A 22,642-nucleotide genomic window follows, 5' to 3' on the forward strand; every position below is an offset into this window, starting at 1 on the left:
CTCCGCCCTGCACCATCCAGCCCCTTCCAGAGAGGCCAGCTCCACCCTACAACATCGGGCCCCTTCTAGGGCAGACTGCACCCCCCCATGCTAACAGGACAGCACCCCAATCAGAACAGACCAACAGTCCAACAAGACAGCTTTGCAGAGGTTGCATGAAGAATAGAGAACCCTGCTGCAGCCGAGCTAAACCAGATTAGGCATCTGCTGAACATAATCTGCTCAAAAATCCATTAATTAATTATTTGTTATTATCAGAAATATAATTATTAGAAATACAACCTATTATCATTATGAGTTTAGTTGTATATAAGATACACAGGAAAGGGTTAAAGTTACCTCATATAATATACTATATATATGTAGCCACAGAAATACAATTCATGTGATTAGTAATTTGCTAATCTTAGATAATATGAATATATTAGCCATTTCTGAGACTCACTGTAACGTCCTGACCAGAGTTCTTATGTGTTTTGCTTGTTTAGTGTTGGTCAGGACGTGAGCTGGGTGGGAATTCTATGTTGTGTGTCTAGTTTGTCTGTTTCTGTGTCCAGCCTAATATGGTTCTCAATCAGAGGCAGCTGTCAATCGTTGTCCCTGATTGAGAATCATATATAGGAGGCTTGTTTTGTGTTGGGATTTTGTGGGTGATTGTTTCCTGTCTCTGTGTTTTGTCTGCACCAAGATAGGGCTGTCTCGGTTTTCACATTTGTTATTTTGTTATTTGTATTAGTGTTACCGTTTATTCGTCTAATTAAACATGTTGAACACTAGCCGCGCTGCATTTTGGTCCTCTCCTTCACCTATGGAAGAAAACCGGGACACTCACTGACAGCACCTTTCATGATACAGCAGTAGGAATACAAGGATACAACATCTATAGAAAAGACAGGAATGTCTACTGGGGAGGTGTTTCTGTATATATTCTGAGCCATATTCCTGTAAAACTCTGAGAGGATAGAAGTGCTGTGGTTGCAGGTTCACCTGCCTCCTCTGAAGCCTCTTCTTTTAGGGTGCTGCTATAGGCCACCAAGTGCAAACTGTCAGTATCTGGAGAATATGTGTGTGATGTCTGATAAGGTCTGTGATGCTAACAGATAAATGTATTTTCTTGGTGACCTGAAAATTGACTGGTTATTATCTAGTTTTCCTCTCAAAAGGAAGCTTCTTACTGTTACTAATGCTTGTAACATGACTCAGGTTATCACTCAACCAACTAGAGTGTATACTAATAGTGTTGGATCTGTGACATCCACTTGTATATATCATACACTACATGACCAAAAGTATGTGGACACCTGTCGAACATCTCATTCCAAAATCATGGGCATTAATATGGAGTTGGTTCCCCCTTTGCTACTATAACAGCCTCCACTCTTCTGGGAAGGCTTTCCACTAGATGTTGGATCACTGCTGTGGGGACTTGCTTCCATTCAGCCACAAGAGCATTAGTGAGGTCGAGCACTGATGTTGGGCGATTTGGCCTGGCTCGCAGTTGGCGCTCCAATTCATCCAAAAGGTGTTCGATGGGGTTGAGGTCATGGCTGTGTAGGCCAGTCAAATTCTTCCACACCGATCTCGACAAACTATTTCTGTATGGACTTCGCTTTGTGCACGGGGGCATTGTCATGCTGAAACAGGAAAGGGCCTTCCCTAAACTGTTGCCACAAAGTTGGAAGCACAGAGTTGTCTAGAATGTCATTGTATGCTGTAATGTTAAGATTTCCCTTCACTGGACATAAGGGGCCTAGCCTGAACCATGAAAAACAGCCCCAGACCATTATTCCTCCTCCACCAAAATGTACAGTTTTGTACATTGTACATGTACGCATTCAAGCAGGTAGCGTTCTCCTGGCATCTGCCAAACCCAGATTCGTCTGTCGGACTGCCAGATGGTGAAGCGTGATTCATCACTCCAGAGAACACGTTTCCACTGCTCCAGAGTCCAATGGCAGTGAGCTTTACACCACTCCACCCGATGCTTGGCGCATGGTGATCATAGGTTTGTGTGCGTCTGCTCGGCCATGGAAACCTATTTACAGTGGCAAGAAAAAGTATGTGAGCCCTTTGGAATTATCTGGATTTCTGCATAAATTGGTCATCAAATTTGATTTGATCTTCATCTAAGTCTCAACAATTGTCAAACATAGTGTGCTTAAACTAATAACACACAAATGATTTTGTATTTTTCTTGTCTATATTGAATACATCATTTAAAAATTCAGTGTAGGTTTGAAAAAGTATGTGAACCCCTAGGCTAATGACTTCTCCAAAAGCTAATTGGAGTCAGGAGTCAGCTAACCTTGAGTCCAATCAATGAGACGAGATTGGAGATGTTGGTTAGAGCTGCCTTGCCCAATAAAAAACACACAAAATTTGAGTTTGCTATTCATAAGAAGCATTGCCTGATGTGAACCATGCCTCGAACAAAAGAGATCTCAGAAGACCTAAGATTAAGAAAAATATTTTAAAAACATTGCTGGACATCTGAAGTTCGCTAAAGAGTACCTGGATGTTCCACAGCGCTACTGCCCAAATATTCTGTGGACAGATAAAACTAAAGTTGAGTTGTTTGGAAGGAACACACAACACTGTGTGGAGAAAAAAAAGCCCAGCACACCAACATCAAAACCTCATCCTAACTGTAAAGTATGGTGAAGGGAGCATCATGGTTTGGGGCTGCTATGCTGCCTCAGGGCCTGGACAGCTTGCTATCACGGAAAAATTAATTCCAAAGTTTATCAAGACATTTTGCAGGTGAATGTAAGGCTATCTGTCCGCCAATTGAAGCTCAACAGAAGTTGGGTGATGCAACAGGACAACAACTCAAAACACAGAAGTAAATCAACTACAGAATGGCTTCAACAGAAGAAAATACGCCTTCTGGAGTGGCCCAGTCAGTCCTGACCTCAACCCGATTTGAGATGCTGTGGCATGACCTCGAGAGCAGTTCACACCAGACATCTCACGAATATTGCTGAACAGTTTTGTAAAGAGGAATGGTCCAAAATTCCTCCTGACAATTGTGCAGGTCTGATACGCAACTAAAGAAAATGTTTGGTTGAGGTTATTGATGCCAATGGAGGGATCAACCAGTTATTCACTCCAAGGGTTCACATACTTTTCCCACCCTGCACTGTGAATGTTTACACAGTGTGTTCAATAAAGACATGAACATTTATAATTGTTTGTGACCTAGATGAAGATCAGATCAAATTTTATGACCAATTTATGCAGAAATCCAGGTATTTCCAAAGGGTTCACATACATTTTCTTGCCACTGTAATTTAGCTCCCGATGAACAGTTCTTGTGCTGACGTTTCTTCCAAAGGCAGTTTGGAACTTGGTAGTGAGTGTTGTAACCAAGGACAGATGATTTTTTATGCGCTTCAGCACTCAGCAGTCCCGTTCTGTGAGCTTGTGTGGTCTACCACTTCGTAGCTGAGCCGTTGTTGCTCCTAGACATTTCCACTTCACAAAACAGCACTTACAGTTGACCAGGGAAGCTTTAGCGGGACAGAAATTTGACGAACTGACTTGTCGGAAAGGTGGCATCTTATCCCCGAGTGGCGCAGCGGTCTAAGGCACTGCATCTCAGTGCTAGAGGCGTCACTACAGACACCCTGGTTTGTATCCAGGCTGTATCACAACCGGCCGTGATTGGAAGTCCCATAGGGTGGCGCACAATTGGCCCAGCGTCGTCCGGGTTTGGCCGGTGTAGGCCGTCATTGTAAATAAGAATTTGTTCTTAACTGACTGAATAAAATTTCTAAAATGACAGTGCCATGTTGAAAGTCACTGAGCTCTTCAGTAAGGCCATTCTACTGGCAATGTTTGTCTGTGGAGATTGCATGACTGTTCACTCGATTTTATACACCTGTCAGCAACAGGTGTGGCTGAAATAGCTGAATCCACTAATTTGAAGGGGTATCCACATACTTTTGTGTATATAAAGTGTATTTGCCTTTCCCTTACCCTCATCCCTCAGTTTTTCCATTCATCATCTATCCATGGGGATTTGGTCATTTTATCAGTCAGTTTCTTTATGGGTGCGTGCCTATCAGTAACCGGAAGAAGCAATTTCATTAATGTTTCAAGTGCAGCTTCAGGATATTCTACAGCAGACCAACAAATATTTTTCACATTTTCAATATAGGAATCATTGCAATACCTCTAACATCTCTGGAGAGACCTGAAAATAGCTGTGCAGCGACACTCCCCATCCAACCTGACAGAGCTTGAGAGGATCTGCAGAGAGGAATGGGAGAAACTTCTTAAATACTTGTCTGCCAAGCTTGTAGCGTCATACCCAAGAACACTCGAGCCTGTAATCGCTGCCAAAGGTGCTTCAACAAAGTACTCAGTAAAAGGTCTGAATACTTATGTAAATCTGATACCTCAATTTATAATGCATTTTCAAAAAAAATATGAAATATCTGTGAAATAACACATATGGAATCATGTAGTAACCCAAAAAAGTGTTAAACAAATCAAAATATATTAATAGCCATCCTTTGCCTTGATAAAAATATTTTTTGCGTTCAAACGACTCCTGTAAAGTCGTGACTTGCGACATACGCCTAGTTTATTGAATCGGGTCACATATGCTGAGCATTTGTTGGCTGCTTTTCCTTCAATCTGCTGTCCAACTCATCCCAAACCATCTCAATTGGTTTGAGGTTGGGTGATTGTGGAGGCCATCACTCTCTTTCTTGGTCAAATAGCCCTTACACAGCCTGGAGGTGTGTTGGGTCATTGTCCAGTTGAAAAACAAATGATAGTCCCACTAAGCGCAAACCAGATGGAATGGCATATCGCTGCAGAATGTTGTAGTAGCCATGCTGGTTAAGTGTGCCTTGAATTCTAAATCAATTCTAAAATCACAGACAGTGTTACCAGCAAAGCACTGCCACACCATCACACCACCTCCTCTATGCTTCACAGTGGGAACCACACATGCGGAGATCATCCTTTCACCTATTCTGCGTCTCACAAAGACACTAATGAACTTATTCTCTGCAGCAGAGGTAACTCTGTGTCTTCCTTTCCTGTGGCGGTCCTCATGAGAGCCAGTTTCATCATAGTTCTTGATGGTTTTTGCTACTGACCCCTTAGAAATGTTCAAAGTTCTTTACATTTTCCAGATTGACAGACCTTCATGTCTTAATGTAATGATGGACTGTCGTTTCTCTGTACTTATTTGAGCTGTTCTTGCCATAATATGGACTCTGTCTTTTTCCAAATAGGGCTATCTTCTGTATACCACCCCTACCTTGTCACAACACAACTGATATGCTCAAACGCATTAAGGAGGACAGAACATTCCACTAATGAACTTTTAACAAGGCACACTTGTTAATTGAAATGCATTCCAGGTTACTACCTCATGAAGGTGGTTGAGAGAATGCCAAGAGTTTGCAAAGATGTATTTTGAAGAATCTAAAATATATTTTGTTTTATTTAACACTTTTTTGGTTGCTAAATGATTCCATATGTGTTATTTCATAGATTTGATGTATTCACTATTAGTCTACAATGTAGAAAATAGTAAAAATAAACAAAAACCCTTGAATGAGTAGGTGTGTCAAACTTTTGACTGGTATATATATATATATATTATTTTTTACCACACTTTAATCAAATAGACACTCAGGTGAAATCCAGAATATCAGATGATTACAACCTATAGAACCCTTTAAAGGTTATATAAAGCTCAAAAGGTTCTACAGTATGTGGAACCTTTACCCTTTCGTAAGGTTCTAATAAAGAACTATTCTCAAAGTTTTTGCAAAGAAACCCTTTGAAGAACCATACAGGTTTCTTCATTTTGTTTTCTTTATATGGTTAGCCATATTGTTTTGTGTCCAAATGTTAAAGTATGTTCCTCTATACAGTGCCTTGCAAAAGTATTCATCCCCTTTGGCATTTTTCCTATTTTGTTGCATTTCAACCTGTAATTTAAATAGATTTTTATTTGGACTTCATGTAATGGACATACACAAAATAGTCCAAATTGGTGAAGTGAAATGGAAAAAAATACTTATTTCAAAAAAATAAAATAATTAAAGTGGTGCGTGCATATGTATTCACCCCCTTTGCTTTGAAGCCCCTAAATAAGATCTGGTTCAACCAATTACCTTCAGAAATCACATAATTAGTTAAATAAAGTCCACCTGCAACACATGGGTGGTTCAAGGGGAAACGTTTAAATGTCTTGGAATGGCCTAGTCAAAGTCCAGACCTCAATCCAATTGAGAATCTGGTATGACTTAAAGATTGCTGTACACCAGCAGAACCCATCCAACTTGAAGGAGCTGGAGCAGTTTTGCCTTGAGGAATGGGCCAAAATCCCAGTGGCTAGATGTGCTTATAGAGACATACCCCAAGAGACCTGCAGCTGTAATTGCTGAAAAATGTGGCTCTACAAAGTTTTGACTGTTGGGGTTGTGAATAGTTATTTACGCTAACCTTTTCTGTTTTTTTTGTCTTATTTCTTGTTTGTTTCACAAAAAAAAATATTTAGCACCTTCAAAGTGGTAGGCATGTTGTGTAAATCAAATGACACAAACCCCCCCAAAATCTATTTTAATTCCAGGTTGTAAGGCAACAAAATAGGAAAAATGCAAAGGGGGGTGAATACTTTCACAAGCCACTGTATTTCATTTAACCTACTTTTATAGTGAAAATGGTGACTGAACAATAAAGGATTTAAATAACATTTCTTAATTGGAATAATGCTCTTCTTTTAGTCTTTAATCAGACCCCATAACTGTCAGTGTGCATAGTTAGCACGTCATGGCATAACACAACAGAACAGATAAACTGGAATGACCATCTCACTCATGGTTGTACTAACAAAAACACGCCCCCAAATATTCTAATGAGCCACCACATGTTAATCACTAAAAGAGTAAAGAACCCTTTTCTGAACTGCAAAGAACAATTTAAGCGCTTAAAGGCTTCTTTGAGTCATTAGGGTTCCACATAGACCCATCACCCTTACCAAGAACCCTTGAAGAACCTTGAAGTTTGAAGCACTAAAAATACCATATTCTTACCTACCTGTAGGGTGTCCAATCCCCCCCCAAAAAATTGACCAATGAGTAAAATAATATGTTAATTGTGTAGATAATCGTCTAAGAAAACCAATGGTCCCAATCTCATGTCTCTATCATAATCTGTTTTAAAAATTTTTTTGTTGTTTTACCCTTGTACGATGGCCAAAATTAGGGTGAATAAATCAATGGAGGCCAAAGAAAAAATGTGGTCAAAAATAAGGAAGATGAAACAGCTTTGACGTCAGCTAGGCTGGGTTGTGTGCGAGAATGAAGGCTACCTGACATGCTCACTTTCCCATTGAACTCATCATCTTTCTTCTCGAATCCGCAGGACATAAAACAACATAGAAGTAAGATAGATATCGATTTTCAGACATGACATGTAGTGTTTTCATATTTTAGTAAACACTGAGTATACAAAACATTAAAGACACCTGCTCTTTCCATGACAGAGACTGACCAGGTGAATCCAGGTGAGAGCTATGATCCCTTATTGATTTCACTTGTTAAATCCACTTCAATCAGTGTAGATGAAGGGTAGGAGACAGGTTAAAGGATTTTTAAGCATTGACCATTGTGACATGGATTGTGTATGCCATTCAGAGGGTGAATGGGCAAGACAAAAGATTTACAGTAAGTGCCCTTTGAACGGGGTATGGTAGTAGGTGCCAGGAGCACTGGTTTGTGTCAAGAACTGCAACGCTGCTGGGGTTTTTCACACTCAACAGTTTCCTGTGTGCATTAAGAATGGTCCACCACCCGAAGGACATCCAGCCAACTTGACACAACTATGGGAAGCATTGGAGTCAACTTGGGCCAGCATCTCTGTGGAATGCTTTCGACATCTTGTAGAGTCCATTCCCCGACGAATTGAGGCTGTTCTGAGGGCAATAGGGCGGAAAGTGGGGGTCGCAACTCAATATTAGGAAAATGTTCCTAATATTTGTTATACTCAGTGTATGCGCTTCTTATTCATCCGAAATTCCTATTATTTTTCAAAGATTTCTCACAAAAACAAGCTTATCTCTGTCAAATGTCAAAGGAGCACTGAGCTTACCGCAAGCTTTTTCTTTTCAAAGCCTTTTCCATTTAATTCAGCTTGTGTCATGCTAATTTATCTTTTTGCAACCATCGGAAACGGCTATGAAGACGACCACCACAACATGTAAAATCCTCAAAAGTTGTGGCGAGAAAGATGCACCGCTCTGGCAACAGAGCTCGGTGCTTATTATCGGATGTATTGGGTTACGAAATCCAACTTTTTTGATATAATGTTAATGAAATGTCAGAGAAAAAAACCCTGAACAATTTAGAACATGAATAATCATATTTGTGTTGGTAAAATATATGTTATAAATGTAATCACTAAAGCACGTTTTCACCCACTGTGGGTGGACACCCTACTACCTGATAGTAATGATGATAATGTATTATTGCATTGCTAGACTAGTGCTTTTCACTAGGTGCTTTGCATTGTGCAAGACTCTACACAACCACCTCTGAGGTGAAAGCTATTTTGGCCCAGGTCTCTCACCACACATCATTCTCTATTTACAGAAGTTTGCTGGCCCGGCCATGCATTCCCCTGCAGGAGGAGGAGAGGGAGAGAGGGTGAAGAGTCCCTCCCTGTCTCTCTCTCTCTCTCTGGTCCCCATGGACCTGCATCTGGAACTGCTGTCTGTCCAGCACAGAGTCTCCCTCAAGCTGCTCAACACCTGGCCAGGTATGTCAGCAAGGCCTCCAGACAGATAGTCCTCCACCATCCCAGAATGCTTTTCTGTGATTTTTTCCCCACCAGATTAATCAGGATTTCCTGCTTTTCCAAGACATTATCCTCCATTTCATCATCATTGAAACGTACACAAAACCAAACCTGTATCCCCCTCTTCTTAAGAGTTATTGTTGTGCTCATCATCTCAAATCTGCCATCCTCACTTCCCCTCGACCCATCCACTTTGTATGCTGTGTTGTGTTGTGTACCTTCCCTTAGCTGAGCTGCAGCAGCATGCTGGTGACAGTAGGAGATCTATGAGGCCCCCTGGTGGTGTGGAGATACCTGAGACCATAGCTGACAGAGCCAGAGGAGGTGAGACTGAGAGCCCTCACCCATGGCCCTGCACTCCATACTTTACATGGCTGCATGAGGTTCTCAGCTTTGACACAAGCAGATGTGTCTTTCAAGCGGATATTGTGCTTAAGTTTGATTACTTCATGAATCAGTATTTAGGTAATGCATTAGTTATAAACAGAAGATATTGCCAATTATTGTGATAATGATTTTGTGGTCCCTAAACCCTCTGTTTACAGAGTCATTGCTTCTGGAGCGGATCAGAAAGAATACGATCTCCATAGCTCTGTTCTTGGTCCAGAAGGCTCTGCTGTCCCACAGGAAGGACCAGAACAGCAGCGCCACCAAGAGACTGCTAGAGGTAAAGACACAGAAAGTGACACTGAAAATGTCAATTGAATATCATGTTGATTTTGATTTGATTTGATTTATTGGGATCTCCATTAGCCAATGGCAACAGCTAGTCTTACTGTTGATATGACACATTATGATTGGAGACACATAATATCACAAATGCCATTCTATAAAAATTATTCGCTTGTCCGTCATGTTGATATGTACATTACAAGAGAATGACTAATGCCTTTAATTGGTATACACAATAAATAGCTAGTTCTGCTAGCCTTGCTTGAGGTTTGCCCACCATTGAGGTTTTCACCCATTCCTTGTATTCTCCCTGTGTTGGTCACAGGAGGCTGTTGTCCTGATAGAGAAGGCAGAGGTGGAGGAGAGGAAGCTGTTCAGCTCCTCTGGTCTGTCGGAGAGGAAGGAGAGAGGAGGAGAGGAGGAGAGAAACACTAGACCTCCTCCTCCTCCTATCCTCCTGTCCCGTACCTACCACTCCATGACCTTCACCCCTGCACCCTACGCCCTGGAGGAACAGGTGATAGGACGTCTACACTAAGCAGACACTCCTGTCTGGATCAATCAGTGTGTAGTCTACAGTATGAGGATGGTGATCATTATGATTGGGATCATGAGGATCATATCCAGAGCAACTGTCACTCTTAAGTACAGTCTGAAGTAGGGGCAGTAATGTTCTCATGCTACTCTCATACTGTATCTGGGAGGAATGACATACTGTGCTATTTTAGGGATTCATATGATAGTGTTTAACTGTAAGGCTAGTATGATAGATCATATTATATAGACAGTAGCATGTTGTCTCTCCACGGTGTGGTGCAGGTGTGCTGGTACCATATCTATGCACGTGAGGCTGAGGGAATCAACCTGAAAGTCAGACTAGGAGACAGCACCCTGGTGGGCACTGGAGACGAGGTAAGTTACTCTAGATAATGTCTACTGACACCTACACAGCAAGTTCTCACCTTGTCTGCTGCCCTCTTCAGGTACACATTTTATACTGCCATAGGTATGTATTACAGTTCTGTTGCTTTTCAATGCAGCCCCACCAATGTGCCCTCAATTTGTTTTCAGCACTTGCCAAATTTCAGGTCTGCTGAATGCAAACTTGAACGTTGTAAAAATTCTTGCCGCATGTTTACCCGCTTTAAGTTAGTTTTAACAGTGGCCAAGTAGCCTACTGTGGCTATTTGATCATAATGTGGGCCTAACAGAGTGGCCTACCATCAAAAACAATGCTACAATAGCAGCAAATGTGTCGTGTTCAATGTAGGCCTACATTCCATGAGACTTTTGAAAGAAAAAAAAACATGCAGGACTTGACATTAAAAACCTGTTATGGCTGCAGGGGGCGTATTGGAAAAACTGGAAAATATGTGCCAATTTTCAAACGGCCTCTTAATCAATTTTTGCTCTTACAATATGCATATTAATATTAATATTGGATAGAAAACAATCTCTAGTTTCTAAAACCGTTCTAATTTTTTCTCTGAGTGGTACAGAAGTCATTTGGCAGCACTTTCCCTGACCAAGAAGTAGAATGTCAGAAATCTATGCTCGCTTCAACGTTATGCCTATACATGGTCATTATACGTAAGACCCTACGTACACTCCGTACGCCTTGCTCTGGGTGTCAAGAGGGTATGAGAGAAGAAATTTAGTGAATATCTTGTTCAGAGGTTGAATAAGAGCTATTTCTTTGACGTGACCGACCACTTCCGGAAGTCTGAAGCGCGCGACTTGGGAGTGATATTGTGTTCTGTTTTGCTGCTGTTTTGGACGGGAACAATCTCCGGCTGGGTTTTTATTTGATAAATGAGACCATATCATCGTAATGTATGTTTTTTCAATATAGTTTAATCAGATTATTTGAATTTTTTTCGGGAGTTTTGCCGTGTTCCGTTCTCTGACTTTTTTAACGTTGGACAAATCCGTGCCAGTCGACCAGTGCCAATGCTAAGTGAGAAGGGAAAGTTGCCATCCTGACTCCAAACAACGACTCATCTGGACAAAGGACACCCTGATCAACATTCTGATGAAAGAGCAGCCAAAGTAAGACCCAATTTATAATGTTATTTCATATATCTGTCGTGCATGTCAACTGGTCGCGGGCGCCCAAGTGTGTCTGGCTATTGTGGCTATGCTAACATAGCGCTACATTTTGTTTTCGCTGTAAAACATTTAATAAATCGGAAATATTGTCTGGAATCACAAGAATCCTGTCTTTCAATTGCTGCACAGTATGTATTTCTCAGATATGTTTTATGATGAGTAATTAGTTATTTGACGTTGGTGTCTGTAAATGTTATGGCTGCTTTCGGTGCAATTTCTGATTGTAGCTGAAATGTAATTTATGATTTATACCATAAATATGCACATTTTTCAAAAGAAACATATGCTATACAATAAATATGTTATCAGACTGTCATCTTATGAAGTTGTTTCTTGGTTAGTGGCTATATATATCTTTATTTGGTCGAATTAGTGATAGCTAGTGACGGAGTAAAAAACTGATGGAGTTAGAAAAGTGCTCTCTTTTGCTGACGTGGTTAGCTAATAGATTTACATATTTTGTCTTCCCTGTAAAACATTTTAAAAATCGGACATGTTGGCTTGATTCACAAGATGTCTACCTTTCATATGCTGTATTGGACTTGTTAATGTGTGAAAGTTAAATATTTTAACAAACTAGATTTTGAATTTCGCGCCTTGCACTTGAGCTGGATGTTGTCATAAGTGTACCTTTGTCGGGATTGCAGCCCAAACAAGTTAACCTGTTTATCCACTTGTCCTTTAGACAAAGAGGTGACTGAAAATGTTTTGTTGTTTGATGAAAGAAACCACCTTACAAAATGTAATTAATTATTATTCCCATTATTACAGATAATCAGACAAATTATGCTGCAATCTGCCTATTGGCTACATAGCCGTCTCAAAATACAACACTGCCCCTTTAAGACGTAAAAAAACTCTTCACCTGACTTGCTTTTCAAAGATGTCTAGAAATGCACACATTTTGTGCTCTTGTAGGAAGCAACCACTCCCCCATTGTTGTCTAGAAATGAGCTATAACTGGGCTAATAACTCACTAACTAGCAAAGAATATGAACAAATGTGCACAGGTGGCTACATGCAGCTCTCGCTTTGATCTCAAAACAATCGCTTCAACTCACGACTGCTCATGCTGTAAACACAGTCCAGTTCAAAGTGAATGGCAGTTCCATATATGGCTATGGCTATTTGCATATTATGGCCCACCGGTCTGTGTAGATTAAGGCCTGAGTCGTGCCTGTCAATGCAATAGAATCCTACTCCAAATAGAATCCTACTCCAATGTGCTCTGCCTACAACAAAATCTCTCGCTCAGTGAGTTTAGAATACTAAATCTTGCATAGTTCATTTTGCTTCGATATATTACTTTGAAAGTGGCTAATATTGCGTTGGTTCGAGCACAATTTCCACAGTAAAGGGAAACGTTGATAGTGTTAACTAAAGGGAAAACTCTAGAAAGTTGAGTGAAGTTCATTCTCGTTCTTCTCTGCGTGGGCTGATATTTCTTCTGTGCAGCAGTCCAAGGGGAGCTGCGCGCCCATGTGCAGCTTAGAGGGAACATTGGCCACTACTAATTATTCCCAAGACATCTGTACTAATGGTTGGCCTAGCTAGATTCATAGAAATAGAATGAATAGATATTCGTTCTATTTCAATGGCTAGATTTTTCATAAACTCTCTGTCCCTGTGTTTCTGCCCAGGTTCCTGCATCAGGGGAGCGACTGCTACGAGTGGACTGCTTGGAGCCGAACCAGAAGTATGTGTTTGCTGTAGCAGCCTACGACGCTGGGGGTAAACTGGTGGGCAATGCCATTGGAGAGACAACCAGGCCTCTGCTAGCCTCCCTGCCTCTGCCACTGCTCACCACCTGGGCACACCTGGCACAGGTACTGTGGAAGGACTCCTAACTCGAGATACACACTCCACACCTCAAAGGTTTATCATGTAACATGATATTCAAATCCTGTAGCTGTGTTTGTCAATCAAAGACTAGAGAGAAAGTTTGGGTTATAGCTACACACACATCTCACGTTAGGATTCGGCCCTATATAAGGTCACCGATTTATTGAGTGTGTGTGGGTTACTCTATGTATAATCTGGTGACAGTAGGACCCTCTCTCCCTATCTGTGTTGTGTCCCATGCAGGCAGCGTACCAGACAGGGCAACACGCTCTAGCCAAGAGAGCCTGCAGTGAACTGTGGAGCCACTTCAACCAGCCTAAAGGTCTTCAAGAACCAGGGGCCACTTTAGAGGGGCTAGCTCAGACCAAGTGAGGACAACACACTCTGACTGAGGATATGTGTTTGTTTGAGATACTTATTCCCTCATTCCTTTCTGTCATGGCTCTTGTTAATCTATCCCCTCTTTCACTCGATTTCCCTCTCCTTTTCTCATTCTCCCCCCCTCTTTCTCCCCCCTCCTCTGCAGGCTGCGTTTGGAGACTCTGCAGCGCTCCTCTCCTCTCCTCCTCCACCTCTTCCTCTCCTCCATCCTTATGCAGACAGAGATCCACATCCAGGAGGGTGCGCTGTTCTGTGACACCCTCAGTGACGGGGGACCACTCATTTGGGGACAGGTAAGTACACAAAGGCACTGTTTGGCTCCTTTATGATCATGGCTGTAAACTGGGCTCTGGGTAAGAACATTTGTTTATTTTACTTGGTGTGTCATAAGAAAAAGGGAAAGTCCAAGAGTCCCTGTGTGGGAATCACATGTGGTATTTGGATTTTTCAGAATGTAATATATGTGACTCTGAGTGAGAACCAAGCATGACAGTGAGAGATGTTAGAGAGGGTGGTATGATGGCAGCTGTGTTTACTTTTACCCCCTCCAGGAGGCCAGGTTGGCAGAGTGTGAGCGGATGCTGGTGGCCATAGACCTGTCTCTCTGGTTGAATGACAGCAGCGCTGCCCTGCAGGCCGTGGTGAGGTGTTATGGCCTGCTGGCCCCGCTCATGTTTCACCAGATCCCAGCAGAGCCTGTTGTACAGGTATGGTACAATAAACCTACTGAGCTCCTGATTGACTCTTGGCTCTGAATGACTCACTGTTTCCTGGTCCCAGATTATGCTTATTGGTGTACGTCTAAGCACCTTCGATGTAGATTATCCATTTAGCATGCTTTTTAGTTGTTTTTGGAAAAATGTTGCCTATTGTTTGTAAATTATTGCTTTACTATTATGATTATCACATTGCTGTGCTGATCTTGTAAATGTGGGTGTAAACAGTATGTATGTCTCTTCCAGGTGCTGATGAAGTGCCTGGCGGTGCTGACAGAGATCTCAGGAGTTGTTAAACAGAAACGCCCAGCCACCACCTCAGAGTCTCTCCTGCACATGATAGCCTGTATAACATATTATGTTGCCAAGGTAACCATGTGTTTGTGTGTGTTGGAGTATAATATTTTCCAGAGAATCTACAAAAAAAAAATTATGGAGAAATTAACACATTAATCTAAAGTTTTCTTGTTGTATTTGTTGCAATTTAATAAACTCAAAGTTCTCTCAAAGTCACCATATTATTTTGTTGGTGTAGCCTATTAATGTAGGCCTATGAAGCACTGTTGACAAACTGGTCAAATATTATGAGGTCTAGTGAAAATTACATTCGTTTTAATCTACCTTTGACTGAAAGATGTCACTTGTTGGCACTTTTCTCCGCTTGCACCTGGCTCCCGGGGAAATTTGGGAAGGTTGTGGCTGTTTTAGGGCTGACCCCATTTAGTTGACTGGCAGATTGTTTGGTTGATAGGCTGTTGGTCGACCAAGATGTTTTTAGTCCAGCAGTCTAAAATATATACAGTACCAGTCAAAGGTTTGGACACACCTACTTATTCAAGGGTTTTTCTTAATTTTTTATATTTTCTACATTATAGAATAATAGTGAAGACATCAAAACTATGAAATAACACATATAGAATCATGTAGCAACCAAAAAAGTGTTAAACAAATATGAATATATTTTAGATTTTAGATTCTTCAAAGTAGCCACCCTTTGCATTGATGACAGCTTTGCACACACTTGGCATTCTCTCAACCAGCTTCATGAGGAATGCTTTTAGAACAGTCTTGAAGGAGTTCCCACATATGCTGAGTACTTGTTGGCTGCTTTTCCTTCACTCTGCGGTCGGACTCATTCCAAACCATCTCAGTTTGGTTGAGGTCGGGGGATTGTGGAGGCCAGATCATCTGATGCTGTACTCCCCGTCTTGGTGAAATAGCCCTTACACAGCCTGGAGGTGTGTTGGGTAATTGTCCAGTTCAAAAACAAATGATAGTCCCACTAAGCCCAAACCAGATGGGATGGTGTATCGCTGCAGAATGTTGTGGTAGCCATACTGGTTAAGTGTTGAATTCTAAATGAATCTTAGACAGTGTCACCAGCAAAGCACCCCCACACCATAACACTTCCTCCTCCATGCTTTACGGTGGGAAATACACATGCCGAGATCATCTGTTCGGTTGGAACCAAAAATGTCTAATTTGGACTCCAGACAAAAGGACACATTTTCCATTTTCACCGGTCTCATGTCCATTGCTCGTGTTTCTTGGCCCAAGCAAGTCTCTTTTTATTGGTGTCCTTTAGTAGTGGTTTCTTTGCAGAAATTCGACCATGAAGGCCTGATTCACACAGACTCCTCTGAACAGTTGATGTTGAGATGTGTCTGTTACTTGAACTCTGTGAAGCATTTATTTGGGCTGCAATTTCTGAGGCTGGCAACTCTAATGAACTTATCCTCGGCAGCAGAGGTAACTCTGGGTCTTCCATTCCTATGGCGGTCCTCATGAGAACCAGTTTCATCATAGCGCTTGATGGTTTTTGAGACTGCAATTGAAGAAACTTTCAAAGTTCTTGAAATGTTCCGGATTGACTGACCTTCATGTCTTAAAGTAATGATGGACTGTCGTTTCTCTTTCCTTATTTGAGCTGTTCTTGCCATAATATGGACTTGGTCTTTTACCAAATAGGGCTATCTTCTTTATACCCCCCCACCTTGTCACAACACAACTGATTGGCTCAAACGCGTTAAGAAGGAATGAATTAACCACAAAAAGTTAATCCACAAATTAACTTTTAAGAAGGCACACCTGTTAATTGAAATGCATTCCAGGTGACTACCTCATGAAGTTGGTTGAGAGAATGCCAAGAGTGTGCAAAGCTGTCATCAAGTCAAAGGGTGGCTATTTGAAGAATCTCAAATATAAAATATGTTTTGATTTGTTTAACCATGATTCCATATGTGTTATTTCATAGTTTTGATGTCTTCACTGTTATGCTACAATGTAGAAAATATTTTTAAAAAACGTTGAATGTGTAGGTGTTCTAAAACATTTGACCGGTAGTGTAAATAGTGAAGAGAACAGGTCCCAAAATTGACCCCTGTGGTATACCTTTATGTACTTTAAGAAATTCAGAGTTAACCCCATCAGTCACGTTAGCCTGAGTTCTGTCACTAAGAAACCATGAACAGGTGTCCAAGCTCAGCCTATTCAGGACAACTTATTCATTAAAATAGCATGATCAACAGCTTTTGACAGGTCCACAAACAAAGCAGCACATTTGATGTTGGTGTCTAAAGCATTGACAAGATCATTAACAACTAAAGTAGTTGCTGTAACGGTGCTATGCCCAGGACTAAACCCTGATTGGTTTACATTCAAAATACATTTCTATGATTAAAAAAGAGCAAAGTTGTACATTTACCAAGTATTCTAGAATCTTAGTTAGACAAGGAAGCCTTGAAATGGGGTGATAAGTATTAAGATCACTACTATCCTAGAGCTGATTTCTATACTATTGGAATATTTCCTGATAACAATGTTAAGTAAAAAAGTGTGTTATTGAGCCAACAATGATGGGCGCTGCACACTTAAGCAGACCAGGATCCAATTGGTCGGCCTTTATTGTTGTCTATTGCTAGCAAAGCATCCGGACTTCTTTTTATGTAAATAACCTAAAAGAAAAATAATTTCTTTGATCATTCAGAAAGTTTCCCCTATCAGCATCCAGCCCAATATCACTGTGAATAGGCTTAGAAGTTATTTCAAAGAGAGATAGCCCGCTGAAATGAAATGGTGATTAAAGGCATCAATGATGGCATATTTTCCTTAATGAGGCCAGTGTCTGAATGAATTTGTTGTGTCAGAGAGGAGGAAGTAGAACCCTTCAGGATTTTGACAGTTTTCCAGACTTTAGCCGGGTTCCCATTACAATCTGAAAGAGTGGTTAATCAGATTTAGCATTTCTGATTTGTCTTACACAATGATTCCTCAGTTACTTAAAAGCTTGCCGGTCCAAGCCTAAGCCTTGACCAAAGCATCATCTCTTTTATGAAGGACTTCTGATAATTCCGGAGCGTATCAGACATTCCATCGACCTTTAACCCTTTATTTTTTGAAGGGAGTACGATTATCCACAATAGTATTGAAGACATCTGCAAAGAGGCTCAAAGCTAAATCAGATCCAGGGATAGCTGAAATACAATCAAGGTCACTATAATAAATATAATATAATGTAAAAAAAAGAAAAGAAAAAGCCTGTTCACTGAAGTTTTTAAAGTTCCTCTTTGTGATGACACGAAGCTTAGATTTTTGAAACTAGATTTTTGTATCTCTAACACAAACAACTGGGCAATGGTCACTAATATCTTGGGCGAAGACACCAGTAGAAACATATTTCTCCGATGTATTCATGAAACCCTCTCTAAGCTTTACAGGAATATGATTGACCCTGTAGATAGCAGAGATGGCTGTAGATAAGCCAGATTTAGATGTTTCATATCATTTAACAGTGCCATTTCACGTCACACTGTTTTTAAAAATGATTTATTATAATTTACTGGTTTCTCGCCCTTATTTATCTCTGGAATCGAGAATGGGTTTGGGCAGGAAATCTCTGGAAATCTCGGTAACCCGGATCCCGCTATTAAACCCTAGTGTGTGTATGTATGTGTGTGAAAAAGAGGAAGAGCTGAAGAAGATTTTGCGAAGCCACCCGAAATGTTTGTAAGGATAAGGCTGTGTGTCCCGTTTTGGGCCTTTGAGCTATATACCAACCAAAGATGGAGAGCTGGAAAAGGTTTTAACACCGTGTGTGTGTGTGAGTTCCATTCATCTAGATCTATTAAGACCAGTCTTCTACTAACCCATAGGCCCTTCGCACCCTGGAGAAGCACCGTTTGGCAGCAACAGTGATCGAACAGGGAAAGAAACTCCTCCATGATATCCTGGAGACCGTGCAGGGACCCAGTAAGCCCCTTCCAGTGGAGCCAGATGGGGTATGTACTGCACTGTAACCTATACTGCCTTTTAATCAATTACTCATCAAAGCACACCTCCATTTACAGCCCAAGCAGTGCATAAAATTAACACCCGCCAAATGCCGGTAGATTTTTGTATTGGTGGGTAAGAATGTCTATTTCACCAGCCACGTTGGCGGGTGGTCAATTTGCAGGGCTCTACATTGTGAGCATTACATTCGCATTTGCTCATAAAAATAGAGTCAGAAGTCAAGTATGAGCACGTGCGAGTTGCGATTTATAGCAAAAGGCTGGAGTAGCTGTTTTCAATGTATTTCTGCCGTTTTGTTTCATAGAAATAAGTATCCTATATCCCACCTCGCGCAGCATCAATGACTGGCTGGTGAGCTGTGCACGCTGTGAGTGAAGTGCTGACAGATACATTTTTGGAGGCGCTGCGCACAGGCATAAAAGTTGGTATAATTTACTCGAAAGCCTACAAAGTGAGACTTTGTCCTCGTGTTTCTTGGGTATTTACATTGTTTTGTTCACAAGCTCGGTTGTTTTTCAATGTTAGTTGGAGTTGGCTTCAGCTGCTTGCAAAGAGACGTGGTCTACTACTAGTCAGTTTAGATTCAAAATCTCACACAGACATGTGACAAGGCTTGAGTGGCCCCATTACTATGGTAACGTCCCACTCTTAAGCCCCTGTTACACACAGCAATAGTGTGTTTTGTCTGTTAATTACCACGTTGTCTAAATGAAGCAGACGATTCAAAGCATCACTACAGAGAAAAAAACCTAGACTTGGAAACTCATCAAATAGCCTCACGTTGTTCAGTACCAGTCAAAAGTTTGGACACCTACTCATTCAAGGGTTTTTCTTTATTTTTACTATTTTCTACATTGTAGAATAATAATGAAGACATCAACTATGAAATAACACATATGGAATCATGTAGTAACCAAAAAAGTGTTTAACAATTCAAAATATATTTTATATTTGAGATTCTTCAAAGTACCCAACTTTTGCCTTGATGACAGCTTAGCACACTATTCTCTCAACCAGCTTCACCTGGAATGCTTTTCCAACAGTCTTGAAGGAGTTTCCACATATGCTGAGCACTTGTTGGCTGCTTTTCCTTCACTCTACGGTCCAACTCATCCCAAACCATCTCAATTGGGTTGAGGTCGGGTGATTGTGGAGGCCAGGTCATCTGATGCAGCACTCCATCACTCTCCTTCTTGGTCAAATAACCCTTACACAGCCTGGAGGTGTGTTGGGTCATTGTCCTGTTGAAAAACAAATGATAGTCCCACTAAGCGCAAACCAGATGGGATGGCGTATCGCTGCAGAATCTTGTGGTAGCCATGCTGGTTAAGTGTGCCTTGAATTCTAAATAAATCGTTGACAGTGTTACCAGCAAAGCACCCTTATACCATCACAGCTCCTCCTCCATGCTTCACGGTGGGAACCACACATGCGGAGATCATCCTTTCACCTACCCTGTGTCTCACAAAGACACTGCGGTTGGAACCAAAAATCTCTCATTTGGACTCATCAGACCAAAGGACAGATTTCCACCGGTCTAATGTCCATTGCTCGTGTTTCTTGGCCCAAGCGAGTTCTGAATGGCTCAAACACATTCAGAAGGAAAGAAATTCCACAAAGGAACTTTTAACAAGGCACACCTGTTCATTGAAATGCATTCCAGGTGAATATATAATGAAGCTGGTTGAGAGAATTCCAAGCGTGTGCAAAGCTGTCATCAAGACATTTAACCAGCAGCATTTTAATTTACTGATCATTTAAGAAATTGTGACTCACCACCTGGATTTATGTAGCAAAATTTGAAATTGGGTTTTTAACATTGGTAAAAAAGTAGATACTCAGAGTTGCATCATGGTATATCATACACTGCATTTTTGAGGAACAGTGAGAAAGTAATTCTGCTTTGGAAGCTGATACACTTGTAAATTCACTTTTGAGAAAAGGGCATTTTAGTGTTTCGGTGAGAGAGCTCCCCTTTGTCTAAACCCATTCAGCATCGTTCACACCCTCTTAAGCTATTATATTATTATTACGTATATTATTTAGTATATGTGAAGACAACATTAAACATTAAATGAGATGGCTGCTGTTTTACGATCCCGTAACCAATTGTACTATTGTGTACAGTGGTTCTTCCTTTAAAAATTGCATCATACTGCAGCACACCTTTGCAGGCTGCTGCAGAGTTCTATGGCATGTTATTTAATTGTCAGCCATTGTTATCATTAATGCTAGTTAGTGCTAGTTTGACCACCGAAGGGCATCTTTGAGAAGCATTTGATAGCCTTCAATATTGGCTGTACTAGAGAATTAAAAACATTTTTTGTAAGAGCGTAGTATATGGGATTGATTTTAAGAAAGTCAGCTTAAAGTCAGCTTGTTTCTATTCCAAGAAAAACAAAAAATGAAACCCTCAGGGTTTCCGTTAGGATGGAACGGAAAATATGGCAACATGACAGTCGGGAGTAGGCTACAATGCTACAGTACATTTCCACACCCTAATTGTAGTCTAACCAATACCCAAACGGAGATTAAATAAATAAATAAAAATCTCATTGATTTATCAAGACCAGTCCCCATGCTTGTCTCAGAGCAGCGTGAAACGGTGCTGAAATAGTTGACCACAGCGGGTAGGCTATTGCTTCAAATCCTATTGCTTCAAACTTTAATATGCTTTAAAATAAATAAGACCTACACCACTTTTAACAGCACATTACTCAACACTAGTGAGACTCATATCGCCTACGGTAGGCCTACAGTATATCGTATAATATTTTTTTCAATGACTTGACTCTCAGCCAATTAGAGGATTGGAGGATTCTAAATTACTATCTAAGGGGCATTTTTCAATAGAGCAAATCTGATCTGTGAGAATATCTAAGGGGCTTTTATATACACTACCGTTCAAAAGTTTGGGGTCACTTAGAAATGTCCTTGTTTTTGAAAGAAAAGCACATTTTTGGTCGATTACAGGCTCAAAATGGCCAGAAACAAAGACCTTTCTTCTGAAACTCATCAGTCTATTCTTGTTCTGAGAAATGAAGGATATTCCATGCGAGAAATTGCCAAGAAACTGAAGATCTCGTACAACGCTGTGTACGGCCGACACAGGTATTGAACCAGCATCTGTAGCAACGCAGTGATGCAGTGTCTTAGACCTTTGCACCGCTCGGCCGTAGTAACAAATTAAATAAGTGTATTTTTCCGGGTGTGCGTGTGCAGGACAGAGGAATAGCAATTCTAACACTATTGTTCTAAGTTCAGTTACCTTCTTCATCCTCATCATTCAGTTCATTGAAATTAAATGATCAATTATCAGTTTCTATTTGGTTAATGTCACCCATTCATTGTCAGTTAGAGACACAGTAGTGCCTTGGGACCCAAAAGCATAATCAGTGCTCTAACTCCCCCATGCGCTGGTCTGGAGCAAAGAAGTAATGACGCAGGGTACCGTACTAAACCACAAATTACCTCTAAGTCCCCCAGCATAATTCCAAACTTTTAGTTGAGCAACCACTGTATGTTTTTTCGCGTTATTTGTAACTTATTTTGTACATAATGTTTCTGCCACCGTGTCTTATGACCGAAAAGAGCTTCTAGATATCAGGACAGCGATTACTCACCCCGTACTGGAGGAATACTTTTTCTTCATCGAGTCGGACGGGAAGGATTTACTTCAGACGCCCAACAAGGCCCTCTTCCCCATCATTCGCAGGAGAAGGAGACGGAGGTATCGAGGACGAAGGTCCGGGTGCCTTGTAAGGATCCGTCGCCGAGAGGGTAATCTACCTTTACCATCGGTCCTATTA

General features: G+C 41.1%; 1 protein-coding gene across 4 annotated transcripts in view; it reads left to right on the forward strand.

The window, feature by feature from the left end:
• Positions 1-22,642, forward strand: part of cfap54 (cilia and flagella associated protein 54) — a 126,647-nt gene that overhangs the window by 30,542 nt on the left and 73,463 nt on the right. For 3 of the 4 annotated variants that reach the window (XR_011667397.1, XM_071337433.1, XM_071337435.1), the window contains exons 16-26: positions 8,619-8,784; positions 9,052-9,147; positions 9,369-9,490; positions 9,821-10,012; positions 10,315-10,407; positions 13,245-13,430; positions 13,690-13,814; positions 13,973-14,120; positions 14,379-14,534; positions 14,790-14,912; positions 18,695-18,820. Coding sequence is in view for 3 of the 4 variants with exons in the window: in XM_071337433.1 (XP_071193534.1) it covers positions 8,619-8,784; positions 9,052-9,147; positions 9,369-9,490; positions 9,821-10,012; positions 10,315-10,407; positions 13,245-13,430; positions 13,690-13,814; positions 13,973-14,120; positions 14,379-14,534; positions 14,790-14,912; positions 18,695-18,820 (1,533 nt within the window). In the remaining variant the exon portion in view is untranslated. The remainder of the gene's footprint in view (positions 1-8,618; positions 8,785-9,051; positions 9,148-9,368; positions 9,491-9,820; positions 10,013-10,314; positions 10,408-13,244; positions 13,431-13,689; positions 13,815-13,972; positions 14,121-14,378; positions 14,535-14,789; positions 14,913-18,694; positions 18,821-22,642) is intronic. The other variant, XM_071337434.1, reaches the window with a different exon arrangement.

This window comes from Salvelinus alpinus, chromosome 13, assembly GCF_045679555.1.
Source record: "Salvelinus alpinus chromosome 13, SLU_Salpinus.1, whole genome shotgun sequence".
Lineage (NCBI taxonomy): Eukaryota > Metazoa > Chordata > Actinopteri > Salmoniformes > Salmonidae > Salvelinus > Salvelinus alpinus.